We start from the raw sequence: 16,647 nt of genomic DNA, 5'->3' as shown, positions 1-16,647 counted from the left end.
CAATATAAACAACATGGACCCTTCACGCAACTCCCACCTAGCAACTAACGGTTGTCTTTTTTAGACGTGTTCGTCTGTTTACGAATCTTCCCACGAACCAATCAGTCGTATTTTCGGCGAGTGAGGAAGGAGTCTCAATCAAATCAGGCACGTGAGGGCGCTTAACTTTGATTACACAAAAAAGAGTGAAACACTTTCGTTAGAGGTAAATACACGCTGAATACCCTTGAATTCGTTTCCAAAACAGCAAGGTGAAATGAAAATGAATTTTATCATCTTGAACAAGTGGAGACATAAAATAAGGCATACTTCCGCATAAGCCCACACTTCCACTTAGTGCAGCAAAAAAAAGTAGGAGAAAGTTTCCATTTTTAGCGTTGTTGATGTCAGCAAAACCAGTTGGATAACAGTACATGTACTTATGCATATTGATCTTAATGAAAGGACAATTTTCAATCCACCCACATTCATTTCCGGCACAAAATGCCCATGTACTGCTTAGGTCTTGAAAAAAGACAGAACCCGTATAAACAAGAACTCCAAATCTGAGTTGCAGTCCCCATGGTTTAAAAACAAACCGCTTCGCGTCAACCCAGCGCACAAAATGGAGGTATTTCTTTCACTACACTCACACCGACAAAGGTCTCGGTGTTCGCATAGTGGACGAGACAATGACGGCCGGTATCTCACCGCCGGGTAAGCAAAATATCCCCGATTCTCCCCCGTCTACGTTGGGCCCGGGGATGTTGACTGATGCTTTCTTAATTGCTCCAACCCCTTCTCCAGGGGAATCGAGAAGGATGCAGGTGCGACTGGGTTAGGAGTGCGGGCAACCTCCGTCCACGGGCCTTGACTCGCGCAGAGCAAAAGGGGAGCGAACTAAAAAAAGTACGGAGAGATTATAACAGGCCATGTTTCAGTTATTTCATTCTCCCGTTGACGTGTTTTGATTTTTTTTACGGCGTCAATTCATCGAGACTTCAAATAAAAGTAGTTAGTCCCCTCACTGGACTTTTGCGGTTCAAGCATACGTTTTAGGTTTCACTTTCAAGGAAGACAAGGCATTATCATTATCGTGGTCGATCAACAAACATGCATTTTATGCAACTTCAACATCTTCTGGCCTCCTTTACATTATAATTTCATGACCGAAATGGGTCAACGACTTTTAAAGGAAAACATCTCACGCACACGCATTTCACAGGGAAGTTTGTGTGCTGCAGTTGACTGTCTTCTTAAACGAGTGTTCAGTTCAGCTTGGAACAGCATTCATCACTGACAATCTCACGGCCAGAATAAGTCATGTTTTTCCCAACTGGGCGGTGTGGTGTGGAATATCGGGTAAGACTTGCAGCTAAATCTCAGAAATGAAAAAAAAAATGACAGTGTGACGTGTAAAATTACCCACTCCACAACGAGGTTTTGGAGTGTCTGGTACAACACTCGAGAATCGCTTTGGCTGGATTGCCGCTTAGTCGGAGTTGAGATGGAAAACTTGCGCTTAATCAAGCCGGCAGACTTCCCTCAGCCTGTGGCCACGTGAACAACGGATGCGATTTATACCTGATCAGTGTGTGGGTCACTGACCAGCCAAACAATGTAGACGTCTTAGTACAGAGGCCCTCCCTTGGGTGTTGGTGAAGCTTCCCTCGTCGGCTGCGCGCAGTCGCCAACAACTTTTCCAGCAAGACAAGGCCCCATGAAAGAGCCTATAGGCCTTGGGGGCAATCGGTGTGATCTTGAACTTGAATAAATACGGTCCAAATTGGGAATAAATTGCTTCAGCAGCCTACGGTGGCGAGTTTTGAGAGGGGTTACTTTGCCACGATTACCCCGAGTGGAATGACCAGATGACCAGGGAACTTTTAGGGGACGGTCAGGGGAAAAGGGTATCTTTTCTTATGGGGGATTTTTGTTTTTTTACTACAAGGCTGTTGTAACCGCTACTGGCACAAAACCAGTTTCAAATAATTCACGAGTAGCCTATTAAGCAGCACCTCCGTAGACTCGTTTCAAGTCTGTGCCAATTTTTTACCTGTGACCTGATGCGGGACACACAAATTGCAGTCATGCGTTAAACGGGTTATTTCGCTGATGACGCACTTTTTGCTAAGATTACAGTTCCGTTAGTATCTTGCTGGCAGGTTGTTGTGTAGAATTATGAAATTTGAACTATACGATTCGTTAAAAGCGCTGACGCTAGGTAGAAATAGCAGTGAATTTGACATGAGCGTCAAGGGTAAATAGAGGGCGCTGTCTATAGTGTTACTGCCTCGCTGTTTGCACCAGATCAGCAGATGCAAAGGTTTGCCAAGGGTTTCAAGCGCCAGGCAGCGCCAAACTATACTGTTGATCGGTAACTCGTGGCCTATTCTCGGGTGAATGACATTAATTTCAGACACCTTCGGAACGCACAGTAAACCTGTCAGCTTGCAACACATTTATAGGTGTCGCGGCTGACACAGATCGGGTGATGATGGACGGGGCACGTCAGCAGGGCCCAAGGCGGGGTCGGAGGGTACGGGCCGGGGGCCAAGACTGCTCTCGCCACGGGTCAGACGCAGGGAGGGGAGGGGGACCTAGAGGAGGAGGGGGGGAGATCAAACTCTTCAGTGAAAACAGATACTCGGATGATGCTGACAAGATTAGTTTGTATATACATGTACTGCCCTGTTCCTCCATCGGCGGATCCAGGAGAGAGCCAACGGAGACCGTGTCTCTCCATGCAGCACTTTTGGTGGTGCGGAGGGGAATCATAAGAGAAGTGCGATTGATTATTTCAGTTCTCACGTTTTTGACAGCAAGTAAAAGGCCCATATATTTAACCCCTCCTACCAGAAAGGGTTATATACAGAAATTTCCAAGTTTTGCCCATCCTACCCCCTAAAAAAAATTGTTTTTTCCGAAATGATTCTTGGCCCTCTTTACTAGTACATGTACAAAAAAGCGTATGGAGGTCAACGTGCATCCCTAGCAGCCGTGTTCGTGGCTGAGGGCGACCAATGAGCGAGCTAGATGCACCGTCACAGAAATGACAAGAATGGGAACAGTGTCTTTGGTCTGAGTGTTTGAATGACGAGCGAGGCCTTGTCATGACAGACGACCAGTGCATCTTCTCAGCATGCATGAATTGTTTTTGTTCTTTCTTTGGCCCAGGTCAATTTTTGCATTGCTGAATCATCAGCTGTGTTTTTCTATTCACCAAAGGCTGACAAAAAAAAATGCGAAAAGGGGCGTCGCAAGCTGGCAGGCTGAGGGGGGGGGCTACGAGTCAGATTTGCAAGCTCTGGTTGTCTGTGCATGCTCGTGTAAACTTCAGTAATCCGCACAGTATGTGATCGGAATTCACTGCATGCTACCATTTGTGAGCCGTTTATTTGCCATGCTTATATTTTTCCTGCGCGCACCGGTTGTAACTGTGGCGATAATAACGATGTAATTCCCCGTCATTTTTACGAGTCCATTACCGACAGCGTGGCTTGTCCATTCCAACCCAAACCCACTCCAAGCTGCAGAAGTCATTACGGGGAGTCAAATAGCGTGCCCACCATCGCAAAAAAAACAACACCAGCTGGAGTTAAGAACGATGAAAGCCATAATATTTTTGTCACCAGTGTCCGTTCAGAGCACCACGATGCCTCCAGTCTGGCCCCGTGTGTCATTCGCGGTCGCCCGGGCCGAAAGATCGCGAGTTAGCGGAACTACACTCTAGGGTCCCATTGGCAAGTTCACCGGGATTTTTTCCTCTTTCTCTGGCGGTCGTTTACCTCTGCACGCGGCATGAAATTCACGCGGGAATCGCGACGGAACGGAGCATTGTACCTCCGGTTATCTCCCGTGCTGGTTTTTCTTTCCCGTGTATGTTTCTTATTATTTTTCTCCCAAATTCTTGTGGATTTTTGTGGAAATGCATCGGCCTCGGGTGTGTTTTGGAACACGCTGCGCAGCTGGGCTGACCGCACCGCACGACAGGGCTGGCATGATGGGTGGTGCGCCCTGGTGTTACTGCTGGTGAACCCGAACAGAAATGGTGCCAAGTTGGAGAAAAACAGCGAAGCAGCGAATCGTGATTGAAACCAAGCGTGTTGCTGATAATTTACATCGCACAGATAACTGGCGTCCCATTCCAGTAAATAAAACAAACCAGACGCTTGATCAACTTCAACGCAGTGGAGAAACATAATACGTAATACTGCATTATTTTTTCACCTCACCTTGTAACTGACAATCGCGCCCTCTGTTGTGTTCTGAGAGCTTTTTTTCACAATGGTCCCAGCATCATGGACAAGAAAACTGTTACAGCTTTCAAATTATTGGTGCAAATATGCTATTGAATAGAAGGTTCCGAAGAGCCAAACCCACCAATCTCAGGAAAACGATTGAAAACTTTATACTTGTAGGACTTTTCTCCTTTCTCTGTTTCATTCGAGAGAAAGCTTTGTTACTATTTGCAGCGAGTGTCCGTACGAAGAAATTGAAGAGTTCCGACGACGGCTATGACAATATCAGTTGCGCAACTGAGCAAAACCAAGACGATTTCTTAGAAAGATCAGGTGGAAAAATATACGCAAACTATTTGGCACTGACACGGTACATGACCGGAATGGGCCAGGTAAGACCACAGCCACAACCTATCCCTCCTTGACCAACTTGGCCCCTGGCCATACTTCACCTCGCGTCTATAGGGAAAATCTTTCCTCGAAATTCTACATAACAGTTTGAAAGAATGCACAGATAACGAAGGGATTTCATCGTGCAGCACATCATACGGGTGTAATCATAAACAACCCCGGGGGACGAGGATGACTCAAGATTGCGCTCACAAGGACAACCATTAATATGCGTCGCACATGCTCTGCGAAGCCGAGAAGGTACGAACACAAGCATGTGTCAATTTGAATCCATTTTTTCAGAACGGAAAAGCTGAGAACAGTGATGGCCATAGAAATTCAGTAATCTTTCCAGAAAACCACGGATAAATAATTTAAAATGCAGTGCTGGTTAAATTTGAATGTGGCTAGTTGCGGTTGCGTTATATTTCATAGGGCATTTGCTATTTGTTATCTTAACAAAAAAAAAGAAAACTTTACCAATAATATTCATACCCAAGAACAGATTCCCAAAATGTGCCCTACTTGTGAGATTTAATATTTGACAATACTTTTTATGGTGCAAATCTTTACATTCTGGACATGGAATTCCGCTCAAATTAAGATGTTAATTTTTTCGACTGTGAATGCCGAAGCAGTATCAAAACTTGCGATACGATCTCACGAGTCATTGAAAAAAAATCTTCCACGCGTTATTAATGCAGCTTAACAATATAGATTTCCCCACTCTGAAGTAGCGACAAAGGCGACAGGCTGCCGCTAAATTGAACGATTTCACCCGACAATGATCGGCAACAAATTCCGATCAAGTTGCTATTACAGACGAATGGCCAAGTTAAACAACCAACCGAACTCCCCCCCCCCCCACAGGCTTGGGATTATTTTGCAAAGCTTATAATCTGAACGGAGCAAATCCGCCGCACCACTCTCCTTTTCTTTGAAGAAAAGCAGTGAAAGATTTCAGGCTTGGACGGAGTGGGGAAAAAAAGAGCAATTTGTCGCGCCTGCTTCGCGCCCTTCAGCCGTCTCCGAGGCTTTACAAGCCCCCGTGCCGCGCGGCCCACAGAGAGGGGCCCCACTGTTGCGGACCCCGTTGCGCCTCGTCTGTTCCCGCTCAAAGAGTGGCCTGGCGCCACGGGTATTTGAACCTTGTTGGTAGGATACCCGGCCCGCCCAGCTTGATCATTCTCGTTTTTTTTTCTTTCTCTGACGGGAATCCAGTGTCTCTGGAAAACAGGATTGAAAAGAACATAAGACCAAAAAAAAAAAAAAAACGAAGAAGAAAAGGGAACCAGTAACAACGAAACTAGAAATCAGTCCGGTAGAATGACCCTGAACAGCGAGAAACTTCTCGACTGCGGTGCGAAAAAGCAATACCTGTTTGTCCAGACGGCCGTGTGAGTCCCTTATTTTGCACGACATAAATTGTAGCTGTAGGGGCAAAGGAATTATTTGAAAATCAAAGTGTTTTGGAGTGTTGGTGAACGGTCCGCCTTCAAGAGTAAATACGTGTGGAAAATGTGTGAAATTAGTGGGACCATGCAGTTCCCCGGCGGTAGCATCGAGTCTGCTTTCCAAATAATCACACACCCTATACCTGTCAGTCAAGATAAATCTTGTCCAAATAGGGGACTTCTTTTTGTGCCCAATTTCAGAATTTTTCAGAACAAACATGAAGATATTGGCTTCAGAGAGACGCAAACAACATGTTGTATAACCTCCAGGCTTTCCGGAATTTTTTCAGGCGCCACGAGAACTTTCAGAAAGTCACGCGCCCAGGGTAAATAGAAAACAAGGTTGTTTGGGTGAATTTTCGCTTTATTCAAATTAGAGCTAATTTAATTTTCCCCTATCATCAGTGCTGATAGATGAATTTTGATAATTCACTCGTTGCTTCGGGGCATCTTTTGAAGCCCACGATAACAATCGAGGTGGTTTCTGATCTTCAACAAGGATTGACATGATTTCAAATCCGATCAAAATCGGAGTTGCTTTTCTCCGAGAAAGATTTTGCAGTCTTCTGGTGAAAACAAGAGAGAAATTTGCCTTCAGGATAAATATCATGCATTTTACACATTTTTTGTTGTTGTTGTTTTCGTGCAGAAGTTTAACAACACAAAAATCGTACATATCTTTAATCTTTGTCGGAGTACGATCTATCAAGAGGCATTTGATGAGTCAGTTCTGATGTTTGAAACAACCTTCGCGTTACGTAGTTCTTTGACCGTGTTAATGGTTCTTCTGCACAATTCTCGATTTTTGGAAGATTGAGGAAGCAAACGTCCAAACAAAATATTTGTGTGAACTTGACAAGTGTTGTCATTGTCACAGGTACAGTATCTACCACACTGTGAAGGGAACATGCAAATTATCATCACGATAGGATAATCTGTTTCTCTGTTGGTCTTTGGTCAATTTTGCTCTGTGTTGAACACGCCACGTCTTTTTTATTTCGTGTTGTACCACGCAGGTGCAATACATGGGGGCAGCACCTGGATCAAAACTGCAGTGGTTTTTCTTTTTTTCTTCAGTGAATACTCAGAGGTCATTTCGATGTCAAACACACGAACGCTCTTTCCTCCAGTGGGTGACGTAAATCTGTGCCGAGGACGAAAGGATGGAGGATTACTTACATTAAAAAAGGAAAAAAGGCCTGCTGTGGAAATTCGAAAAGCGGTAAAACTAAAAATATCTATTGAATATTATTTTGATTTATTGTTAAAAAGTTCGGGAAATACCTCAAAATCCACCTTTTCTTCTTAACGCGGAAAATAAGGGGGGGTGGTCCGATAGCCCACTCCTAGTGAAAAAAAACTGAGGGGGGGGGTTCCCCATCTCCCAGCATTTATGTCCCATTTCTGTTAATTTTTGATAGGATGTGACAGGGAAGTGCCACTTTATAAAGAACAAGATAACTGCAAGTGCTGTTGTTTCACTGAAAGCACAGCCTCTGTGCTTATTCACATGGGGTAAAATGTTACGAGTGTGCAACCGCTGGTAGACATTTTTTGTAACCATTGAAGAACTGCTCACACCACTGACCCGCTTTACTGTGCTTTGTGCATGTCTCACATTGACGCCATAATTATTGTCTCTTCTTCCGTTCTTCAACATTCAACAGAGTCTGGTAACAAGACCAGACCCCTGCCAACATGTATTAGGGGACTGCAAGCCAGAAATTAACCCAAAAGGTCGCCAAAAAAATTGAAAGCTTTACATCCCCGAATTGCCGTCCTCACAGTGTGACGTCATTATTGCGCCGTTAAAAATAGACCCACACCGTACCTCCGTGCTATCGAGCATAACGCATGTAGCTGGGACGCTTGCCAAATCAAAAAACACGTCTAACCGCAAGTCGCGTTTTGATCCGTCACGCGCGTGTGTGGGCATTCTCGATGGCTAACAAAATACTGTATCAATTCAGACACCATAGTGTGGTTGCAAATTGTCTCCTGGCGTGGTGTCTTGGCGTGTGTAGATTTAACCACACATCTTCCGTTGTTTAAAAAAAGGGCGGGAAGGGGACCCACTGAGGCGCAGACGAGCTGTTCATCGAATCGAATTTGCGCCTCGACTTGGGTGGTTGGCATATTTTGAACACAACACCAACTGTCACCGAATAACTTTAGAATGATATAATTTTAAAAAATACATGATTGGGGAGGGGGCGTAGTTGGAAGGAATGTGTGTACGGGGACGGCAGGCTGAAAAGAATTCGTGGATATCATCCCAGAACTCAGGACGTTCTTTGTGAATTCCTGTAATTATATTATTTTTAGAAAAAAAATACATACTATGAAGATAGCTTGCGAATGACAGGAAATGTTGAGAAGGATTAGAACTTCACGTAGCAGGTATAGTTAATTACCAATTAACCAATGACCAATACGGGTGATTCACAATAGTGCGCCTCCAAGAGTTTGCAACGCCTTGGCCAATCACGATGCGTGAAATCCGTCGACCCGGTGCGCGTTTGGAATGGTACACAGATTTTGCATGTTATGATTGGCTGGCCAACGCGTTGCAAACTCTTGGAGGCGCACTATTGTGAAACGCTCATATTAAGTTCACATGGATCCCCCTTTCAAAGAATCTTGTAATTTCAAAAGGAAATGTTCCTCCCTTTAGTTGTTATTTTGTCCTACGCTCAGAAGATGAAAATGATGTCAAGAAACAGAAAAACTAACCTTACTTATACGCGTACAGTGAGTTGTCCGTATCGACAAGTTATTTATGAAAATCGTAGCTTTTGAGCAATGCCCTTTGCGGAATGCAGACGGAATTAAGAGTTTCAAATCGCTATCATGTGCCTTTGAAGTGGCTAGTTAACCAACGCCTGAATTACTCCCCGGAATGCCCCCCTCCTCCCCTCGAAGGAGGGAGCGAACTGAGAAGGCCGATCAGTGGACAGGTTTAATTCGACCCGAAGGCCACTGGTCTTTAGCTTAGTCACCGGTGAAAAAAGGCTGTCGTTACTGCGTCCAGCCGTGTGTCACAGGGTATGGAGACTATGGACGCAAGACAGGCGTCCACACTTGTCGGATTGACAAGCTGACATTCTCACCTTGGTGGTCATTCCAGGAAGAGAGGGCACAGATCAAATGACAAATCAAAGTGACACAGCCAATTACATCTGACTCGCTGGTGACGCATCACTTTTGTGATCGTTGCTCCATGGCGTTATTCCCCGAGCCAAAATGCAAAATGGCCAGGCGCACTGACAGACGAAGTTATGCGTCCAGCACTGGAAATTAACCAGATCGCAGAAAACAAAATCTTCCGGTACGAACGTGATTGACAGCTTGTCAAAAAAAAAACATGACGGAGTTTCGCTGGTCATATTAACAAGACATTTCATCAGACTGACCCATCCTGTCAGTTGGGCAAGACGCCCTTTAAGCCTTTGTCAGCGCAACAGGGTTTTTGTTTTCTTTGGGAGGGTGACGATCTGAGCAGGCTACTGTACGGGTTGGTTCATCTCTTTCAAAACACAAAGTATCGCTTCAAATCCTGACATTGCGAAACCAAACCCTTCAGACTTACCACAAACTAGACCTGTAATATTACATCCAATTGTACGCATCATGATCAGCCATTATCATTCATTTTTATAGCAAAATCCTTCTCTTCCACTCCAACAATATGCAATACGGGTGATCCACAATAGTGCGCCTCCAAGAGTCTGCAACGCGTTGGCACATCACAACACGCGAAATCTGTCGACCCTTTCCAAACGTGCATCGACAGATTTCGCGCGTTGTGATTGGCCAACGCGTCGCAAACTCTTGGAGGTGCTCGTATTTAATTCAGTTGTGTCCAACAGCAGCATCAACCAACCTGTCTAGGATTTGACAGTTTTTTTCCTGAGCAAAGGTTTCTATTGGTAATCTCATCTGTATAAAGCCATATGTGATGCACAAGCTACCGGTAATCGTTTTATCTGGTTTTTATTCACACACACAAAAAAAAACTCAAACGGTGATGTAGCAGAGCTTGCTTTGGAGTGAAAGGCTGACTTCGTTTGGATTTTTTTGCAAGCTCCGCTCTAAACACTGTTGCAGATTTTCAAGTGTCAACCCGATCAATGGCGAGTTTCTCAGCGGATTACGATTTTCCGGCCGCTGAGCGCATTGTACCCTAATATCGGTCCGGGCGCGGTGTGCGACCGTGGTGGCAGGATTTGTAAGGCACCCGCGCGACGGGGGCCGCGTAGGACGGCCCATCCGCTCTTCCGCTGGCTGGCTGTCAAAAGAAGAGCGAGCGATCGAGAGAATGAATAAAGAAAAACGGCCCCAAGGACACGGTGTCAGCACTCCAAGTACCAGACTGACTAATTATTCGCTAGATTGGATTTGAAGCTTTCGAAATCACAGAAATCCGAGTTGATTGTGTCGCAAGGTCTCCTAATTTCGTGACATCCAGTACATCATACAAGAAATCAAGGCTTATGGTTCGAAACCATCAAATCTAACCGATCTGATCGAACTCTCACTTGATCAAGCAAAGCATGTCTACGAATTGGGCGACTGGCTTGCTAGCGCCATCTTTGAAAAAGGGGAAGATGGGCTCATTCAGCAAGGAAAACATGCAGCACGGTCCCATGCTTACAACCTTGTTTAGCTTCTTTTTCCATTCAGTAAGTGGTACCAAAAAATCGGTAAAAGCGTGGTGCAGATCGGAAGCTTGAGATGGATGCTGACCGTACCAGCAGACGGGAGTGTGCAAATAGGACAATAAACACATGGGGTCTGCGCAAGATTTGCTCAAATCTTAACAGACAGGCATGGCCACATATTACACGATCATCATAATGCATACGACCATGCGCAGAAATGTGGGCATATGAGGCGATATAGAACCGGGGCGGTGGTAATTTGGTATACGGATAGCTGACACACAAGGACAGAGACGTACAGTGGGGAACTGTGGTAAATTGGCCGTGTGTGTCGGTTTGGCATTGTGACATAGTTCGGAGCTGGGTCGATACATGTGAACCCAACCCTGTCTAGACAAGACTCATTCGTAAACCGCGTCAAAGTCGCTCAGCACTACAATAAAGATGACGCACGACATAATTCATGTATAGCAAAGGTATTGGGACTAAGTTAAGTTGGGTGTGAGGAGGTGTGCCGGTTTGCCTACTTTTTTGACCATGCGAAATAATTATTACCAAAGTAACAGGATCTCGCGCGGGCTGGACGAGCCAGTGATGGCGTTTTTAGTATCTACGTATACGATCAAACAGTTTTCGGTTTCTTTTTTTTTAATGCGAAGCCTAATGGAGAGTCGACGAAGCAGTGCATCAAACCCCAGAGAACGGATCAAACAAAGCCATCGCACTTAATGTCTTACCAGTACTGTGGTAACGCAATCTGTGAGATCTCAAATGGCAATGGAAAAGGATAGAATAACCCGAGGCTTGCCTGTATCTCCGTCGGCAATCAAGAGCAGGGAAGGTGCTTCACACATGACTTTTCAACCATAATCTCACTTTGCCGAGGGACTTGGGAATATGAGAACTACACTGAATAAAGATTGAGTCTGCAAATCCATTAAATGTATACCGACAATGTTATTTCACACAGGCCTACACCAGCCCCCTCGGTAAAAAAAAAAATACACAAAAACAAAGAACACCACACATCGATGAAAGCAAATCGCTGCCACTGGCGCAGCCTATCTAGATTGAGATCAAAGTGTGTCATGCGAAGCAAATGGACATGCACAGTTCACATTTCTGTTCTTTTTTCTTCTGGAACTCGACATAGAAACTCACCCTCCGACCAGCCTCGTTGTTATGCAGGTTAGACTTCATTCGAGAGTACATGTAGGTCCCCCGGGGCGCGTTAGACTCCTTTTCCCCGCGCGGTCCACGAACTCCTTGGCGAAGGCGGGTAGCCGTAGTCCACGTTGTCCCCGCAGCCTCCCCACACCCAGTCCCGGTCCAGGTCCGGAGGACGGTGCGCCCGGCTGCAGCCACAGGGCGACAGCTCCCCCTCCCGGCAGGCCCGGCTGATGGCGTTCACCACGCCCGCGGCGGATATGGCGTAGGTGAAGGCCGCCTCCCGACTCGCTGGGATGGGATCGCGATATGAGAGGTTCCACCGGATGAATCGGAGACACGACGGCGCAGATGATTGGTTGGAAGTTCGGCGACATCATGGAGAGCATGGAATAAAAGAGGACAGCAAAACGAAATAAGATTAACCAATTTCCCAAGTTTTTTTTCGGGGGAGGGGTAGACCGGTGATATTCACTCTGAGCTGATTATAAATTGCAGATACGAGCAATCAAACGAAAATGGCTGAACAAAGATCTCAATATGGGCTTTTTGTTTCAGATTTTGTTTTCTGAGGAGCTGAAATTAACCATGTGGAGAAAATGGAAATAAACAGTATCCAACATTTCGCTTGAGCGTAAGCAACCATGCATGTCAAAGTAAATACTTCAACTGTGGGAATTTACGTCATCGATAATATGTTGAGAGATAGTGAACAATGCTTTCAAAGAAAAGTGTATGGACAACTTCATCAGTCCACGAGGAATCGAAAATGGCCATATAAAAATTTGGGCTGGTGTCAGATATTTTTGTTACAAGTCAAGATCAACTCCATTTAACTGTGTATCTGGCCGGATCTTTCTTCCCGACGGGACCCGACAATCAGACTCGTACCAGCCTTTACTGCTCCTGATAAAGTCGGCTTTGACAGCTGAGGGAAATTTGTGAGGGTTTTTACCGCTCAACATTCGCACGAGAAACATTGACAACATACATCGGATATGCACCGTGTCATCCCACAGGTGGGACTCAGCTTAGAACCGCCGTGCCATCCATCATGTCGTTCCCCTCCTGCACCACTTCCAACATGTGGATCCAATTTATCAGACTTCCCGAATTTCCGAAATCCAATCTGTCTTTTTCAGACCGCAAATAATGCCCCTTTTTCGCTAAAAGATAACTGCACCCGCCTTATGTTCGTACATGAAACCAGTTTACAATGACCTCCAATGGTGTTCAAAATTAAGAAATGACGTATTTCACAAAAGTGTTTTGAGGAAGAATTCTCACAAGCTTCTCTCACGCGTTTAAAAGGGGTTTCAGGATATAAATTCTGTCCTTTCAACAATCAGGTCTGCAGATTGCTTTTTCCCGACACGGTTCAATTCCACGCGCGGTGATGATCAACGCATCTTACAGACCATTAGCTATTAAACAAGACAGAGAAGGAGACCATTTCAAACTCTTCATGACGAGGAAATGCTTGCGGCTTTGTTTGGTCTCTGGAGACAGCCAAGTGTACTACTGACAAACGTTTGGGGGGATTATTGTACGTAGGGCTTAACTTCGACGGGCAGAGCAACTGAAAATTGATATGATTTGACTGCACAGAGTAAGATACTTTTCACTGAAAAATATTGAGATGAACCATCCGCAAGGGAGTCTTCAGACATGTATTTGACCCAACTCTTGAACGTATGTTGACTCGTGTCACGCCATAGATTTGTGGTACATGTAGTTTGGCCGCGCACCTAACGCCGTGGATGGAGGGACAGTCCGCCATCCGGTGTAGCATAAAATTTGGGTTTCACGACTCATTGCCGCTGGTTGTATCGCGCATGTCTGAAGCGTGACGCGGAAGAGATGTCTATCTGGATCTCGTAGGCCTACTGGATTTTGTACAGGTCTACAGATTTCGTTGTGACACCAAAGGGTGATCTGTGAGTGAATCACTCAGCTCCGTGGTTACACTTCAAGTGACTCAGTCAAATTAGCTGATCATACCACTACTTTTTCATGCAAAACGTGCAGACTAGAAGGCTATCTACAGCAATCGAAAATTGAAAACGCCTTCCTCGTTGCAGGCACATTGCGATTGAGGTGAATAAACATATCGGCGTTGTAACAAAAACGAACTCAAACAACCACTGCACCAAACATTGCCCGTACGGCAGCCTGGACAAGTCCCGGCCGCAAAAAGATTAACTTGCTAATTTCCTAAATCCACACCGATTGTGGGTTTAATCTGCTCGGTCAACAACACACAAGAGGCGGGCTAAGATTAATAGGATTTGCCTGGTGAGGGATACAGCGACATTAATTATTCAGCAGGCTTCGATGCTTTGTGTATGTGTGTGTGTCTGGCGGGGGGGGGGGTTGCATGCAGGAAATAGCCAGGTAATCGTTATCCACGGGTATTGTTTACCTGTCGCTTTTAAGAAAGGAGAGGATGTATTATTATATTGGCAAGCAAGTACGGCACCACGATCCTTGTTTCATATACCCTATATACGTAGTGTATAAATATGCACTGTAATGTCTACATACCTTGTCGATACACTATACAGCAACAGCGATAAAGATTCGGATTACGGAGAAGTCCAGGGACTTCAGTCCGTGCTATGAAATAACTTCCATAGAAACAAAAAATGTGCGTAAATTTTGGAAGAGCAGGATGGAGAAAGGGAAGTTGGCTTGACAAGGACGTAGTAGTTTACAAGGTCTAATGTGTGGAAATTAGACTGAATTTGTAGAAATCATACCGACTCGTTCAGTTTTTTCTCTAATTGTAGTTGCTGCTGTGACGATGCCGAGTCGTTGTCAAATCAACCCGTCAAATCGCAAAAAGCTCATTACGGAGGAAATAAACAACGGCAGTTACTCTGCCATAGATTACGGATGGCTTGTCTCTTGATGTGATCGTGGATGACTCGTGGGTGGCCTTATATAGTTGGTTGAGAAAACGGATCAACTTTGGAAAACTAAAATGAAGAATTGTATTTGTCAGACCTACTGATGTTCCACCGTTTTTCGCGGTAACACAAACATATTTCGTATCTCCAGTTCAGTGATTGATACGCCTTTTTCTGAAGGCACAATTCTCTGCAAATGCAAGTGGCCATATCTCGAACAATAATACAAGCAAGCCATCCCGGAGAGAAATATGAAATCCAAACATAACCAGATAACGTGATGTTTACGTGTGCATAATTGTGTTTGAAGTTGACGGCAACTCGCAACACGTGAAGTGGATTAGAGCTGGGAACGAAGTGCACGCCTTGCACATAATCACCTTCGTATACTTCCGACATACGGGTGCTATACATCAAGATAAATGAGAATAACTTTGTGGAAATCGAGACACCAAATCCAAAAATCAGCTCAGCGGGAAATGTCGAAGGCCACAGCACGCAATCACGATTGCAAATGGTTTCATTTTTCCGCCTTCATACACCCTTAGGCTACTGAGGTTCATGTGACTGATTTTGCGCCAAAATTGCCTGCACGGACCATATCCCATTTCGCACGTAATTTTTTTTACATAGAGTAGAGGTGTTGAGAAGAAAAGTATTGAGATACTGTGAGAAAACGAAATGTCTACAGGAACAAGGGTGGTGAACGAAATAGCATGCACTTTCCCGGCATAGCGAACTCGAAATTTGCATCTTACATACCCTTCACGAGACGAGACTTGACATGACAAAATGGTTGTGTTTCATTGCAGCTTAAAAAAAATACAAATAAATATTGAAAAACAGTTGCCCGGTCAACATTAAACTGAAGAGACAAACACAGTCCTATAAGTTTCAGATGATCTTAAATGTTTGAGCAAACTTATTTTCAAATACAAATCTCTGATTCATAGGAAAAGACTCTGGTATTGGCCAATCTTAACTGGTTTCCTTCTTCCACGAATGCTGTGTGTAACATTATTACAAAGTGACCTCAACTTTATGGAATAAATCGTCATTCATTGTAGACCAATACAATGAAAAGATTTCGAAACAAAGCTTCGTAAACACCGCAGCAGTTTTTGTTTGGCTAAAGTAATACAACCTTTGTTAGGTATAGATCCAATACAAGTCAAGAGACAGATTTAAATCATGATAATTAAACAGAAGAATATTTACCCATGCACACGGTGTCCCAACTCCTAATCAATTGCAAACGTATCGCACTAACAGCCTCCGTGTCGTGAAGAAATTTCAACAAAAGACGATGTAATATAGGATAAAGGACTTGGTAATGAACACAGGTTAACAAGATAGTGGTAATGGTCGGGCAAACAAAACACTGACACAGTAACCCTATAAACATTTAAACATGGTGAACAAGTACACTGTTTCAAACTGTAACTAAATTGATTGGGGTGTTAGGGGATAGGATGAAAATAAAAGGAGGACTGATTTGGGGGATCCAAATGTTGACATTTTCAGAAGTTTAACTTGTAGATTTTCCAGAAACAAGTGAAAACTTTCCGGGATACGATGAATGTGACATGTCAGATAACCGCTTCACTCATAAAAAAGTCGAAAAAAAGTTATTTGCTAAAAATAAGGTCAATTTCAGGAGCTGAACCCTTTTGGGCGGGAGGCGTAAAACCAAAACCTGAAACGAACGAACAAACCAAACCGCACAAACCGAAACAACAAAACCAGAGAATCCCCCCCCTAGCCCTGCACGTAAACGATGAAAATGTCATCAGAAATATCACACTTCAAATTTAAATATTCCAATAATATTTTGAGTATTTTTCTC

The 16,647-nt window shown here is 44.5% G+C and overlaps 1 protein-coding gene across 1 annotated transcript in view; it reads right to left on the bottom strand.

Annotated features, from left to right (window-relative positions):
* Positions 1–16,647, bottom strand: part of LOC110974216 (protein Wnt-5b-like) — a 93,325-nt gene that overhangs the window by 3,620 nt on the left and 73,058 nt on the right. The window contains 3 exon segments of the mRNA XM_022225685.2: positions 11,887–11,970; positions 11,973–12,002; positions 12,005–12,183. Of these exon segments, the coding sequence (XP_022081377.2) occupies positions 11,887–11,970; positions 11,973–12,002; positions 12,005–12,183 (293 nt within the window).

This window comes from Acanthaster planci, linkage group LG04, assembly GCF_054643075.1.
Source record: "Acanthaster planci isolate LZ-2023a linkage group LG04, COTS_SCS, whole genome shotgun sequence".
Lineage (NCBI taxonomy): Eukaryota > Metazoa > Echinodermata > Asteroidea > Valvatida > Acanthasteridae > Acanthaster > Acanthaster planci.
This window is presented reverse-complemented; position numbering and strand designations above follow the sequence as displayed.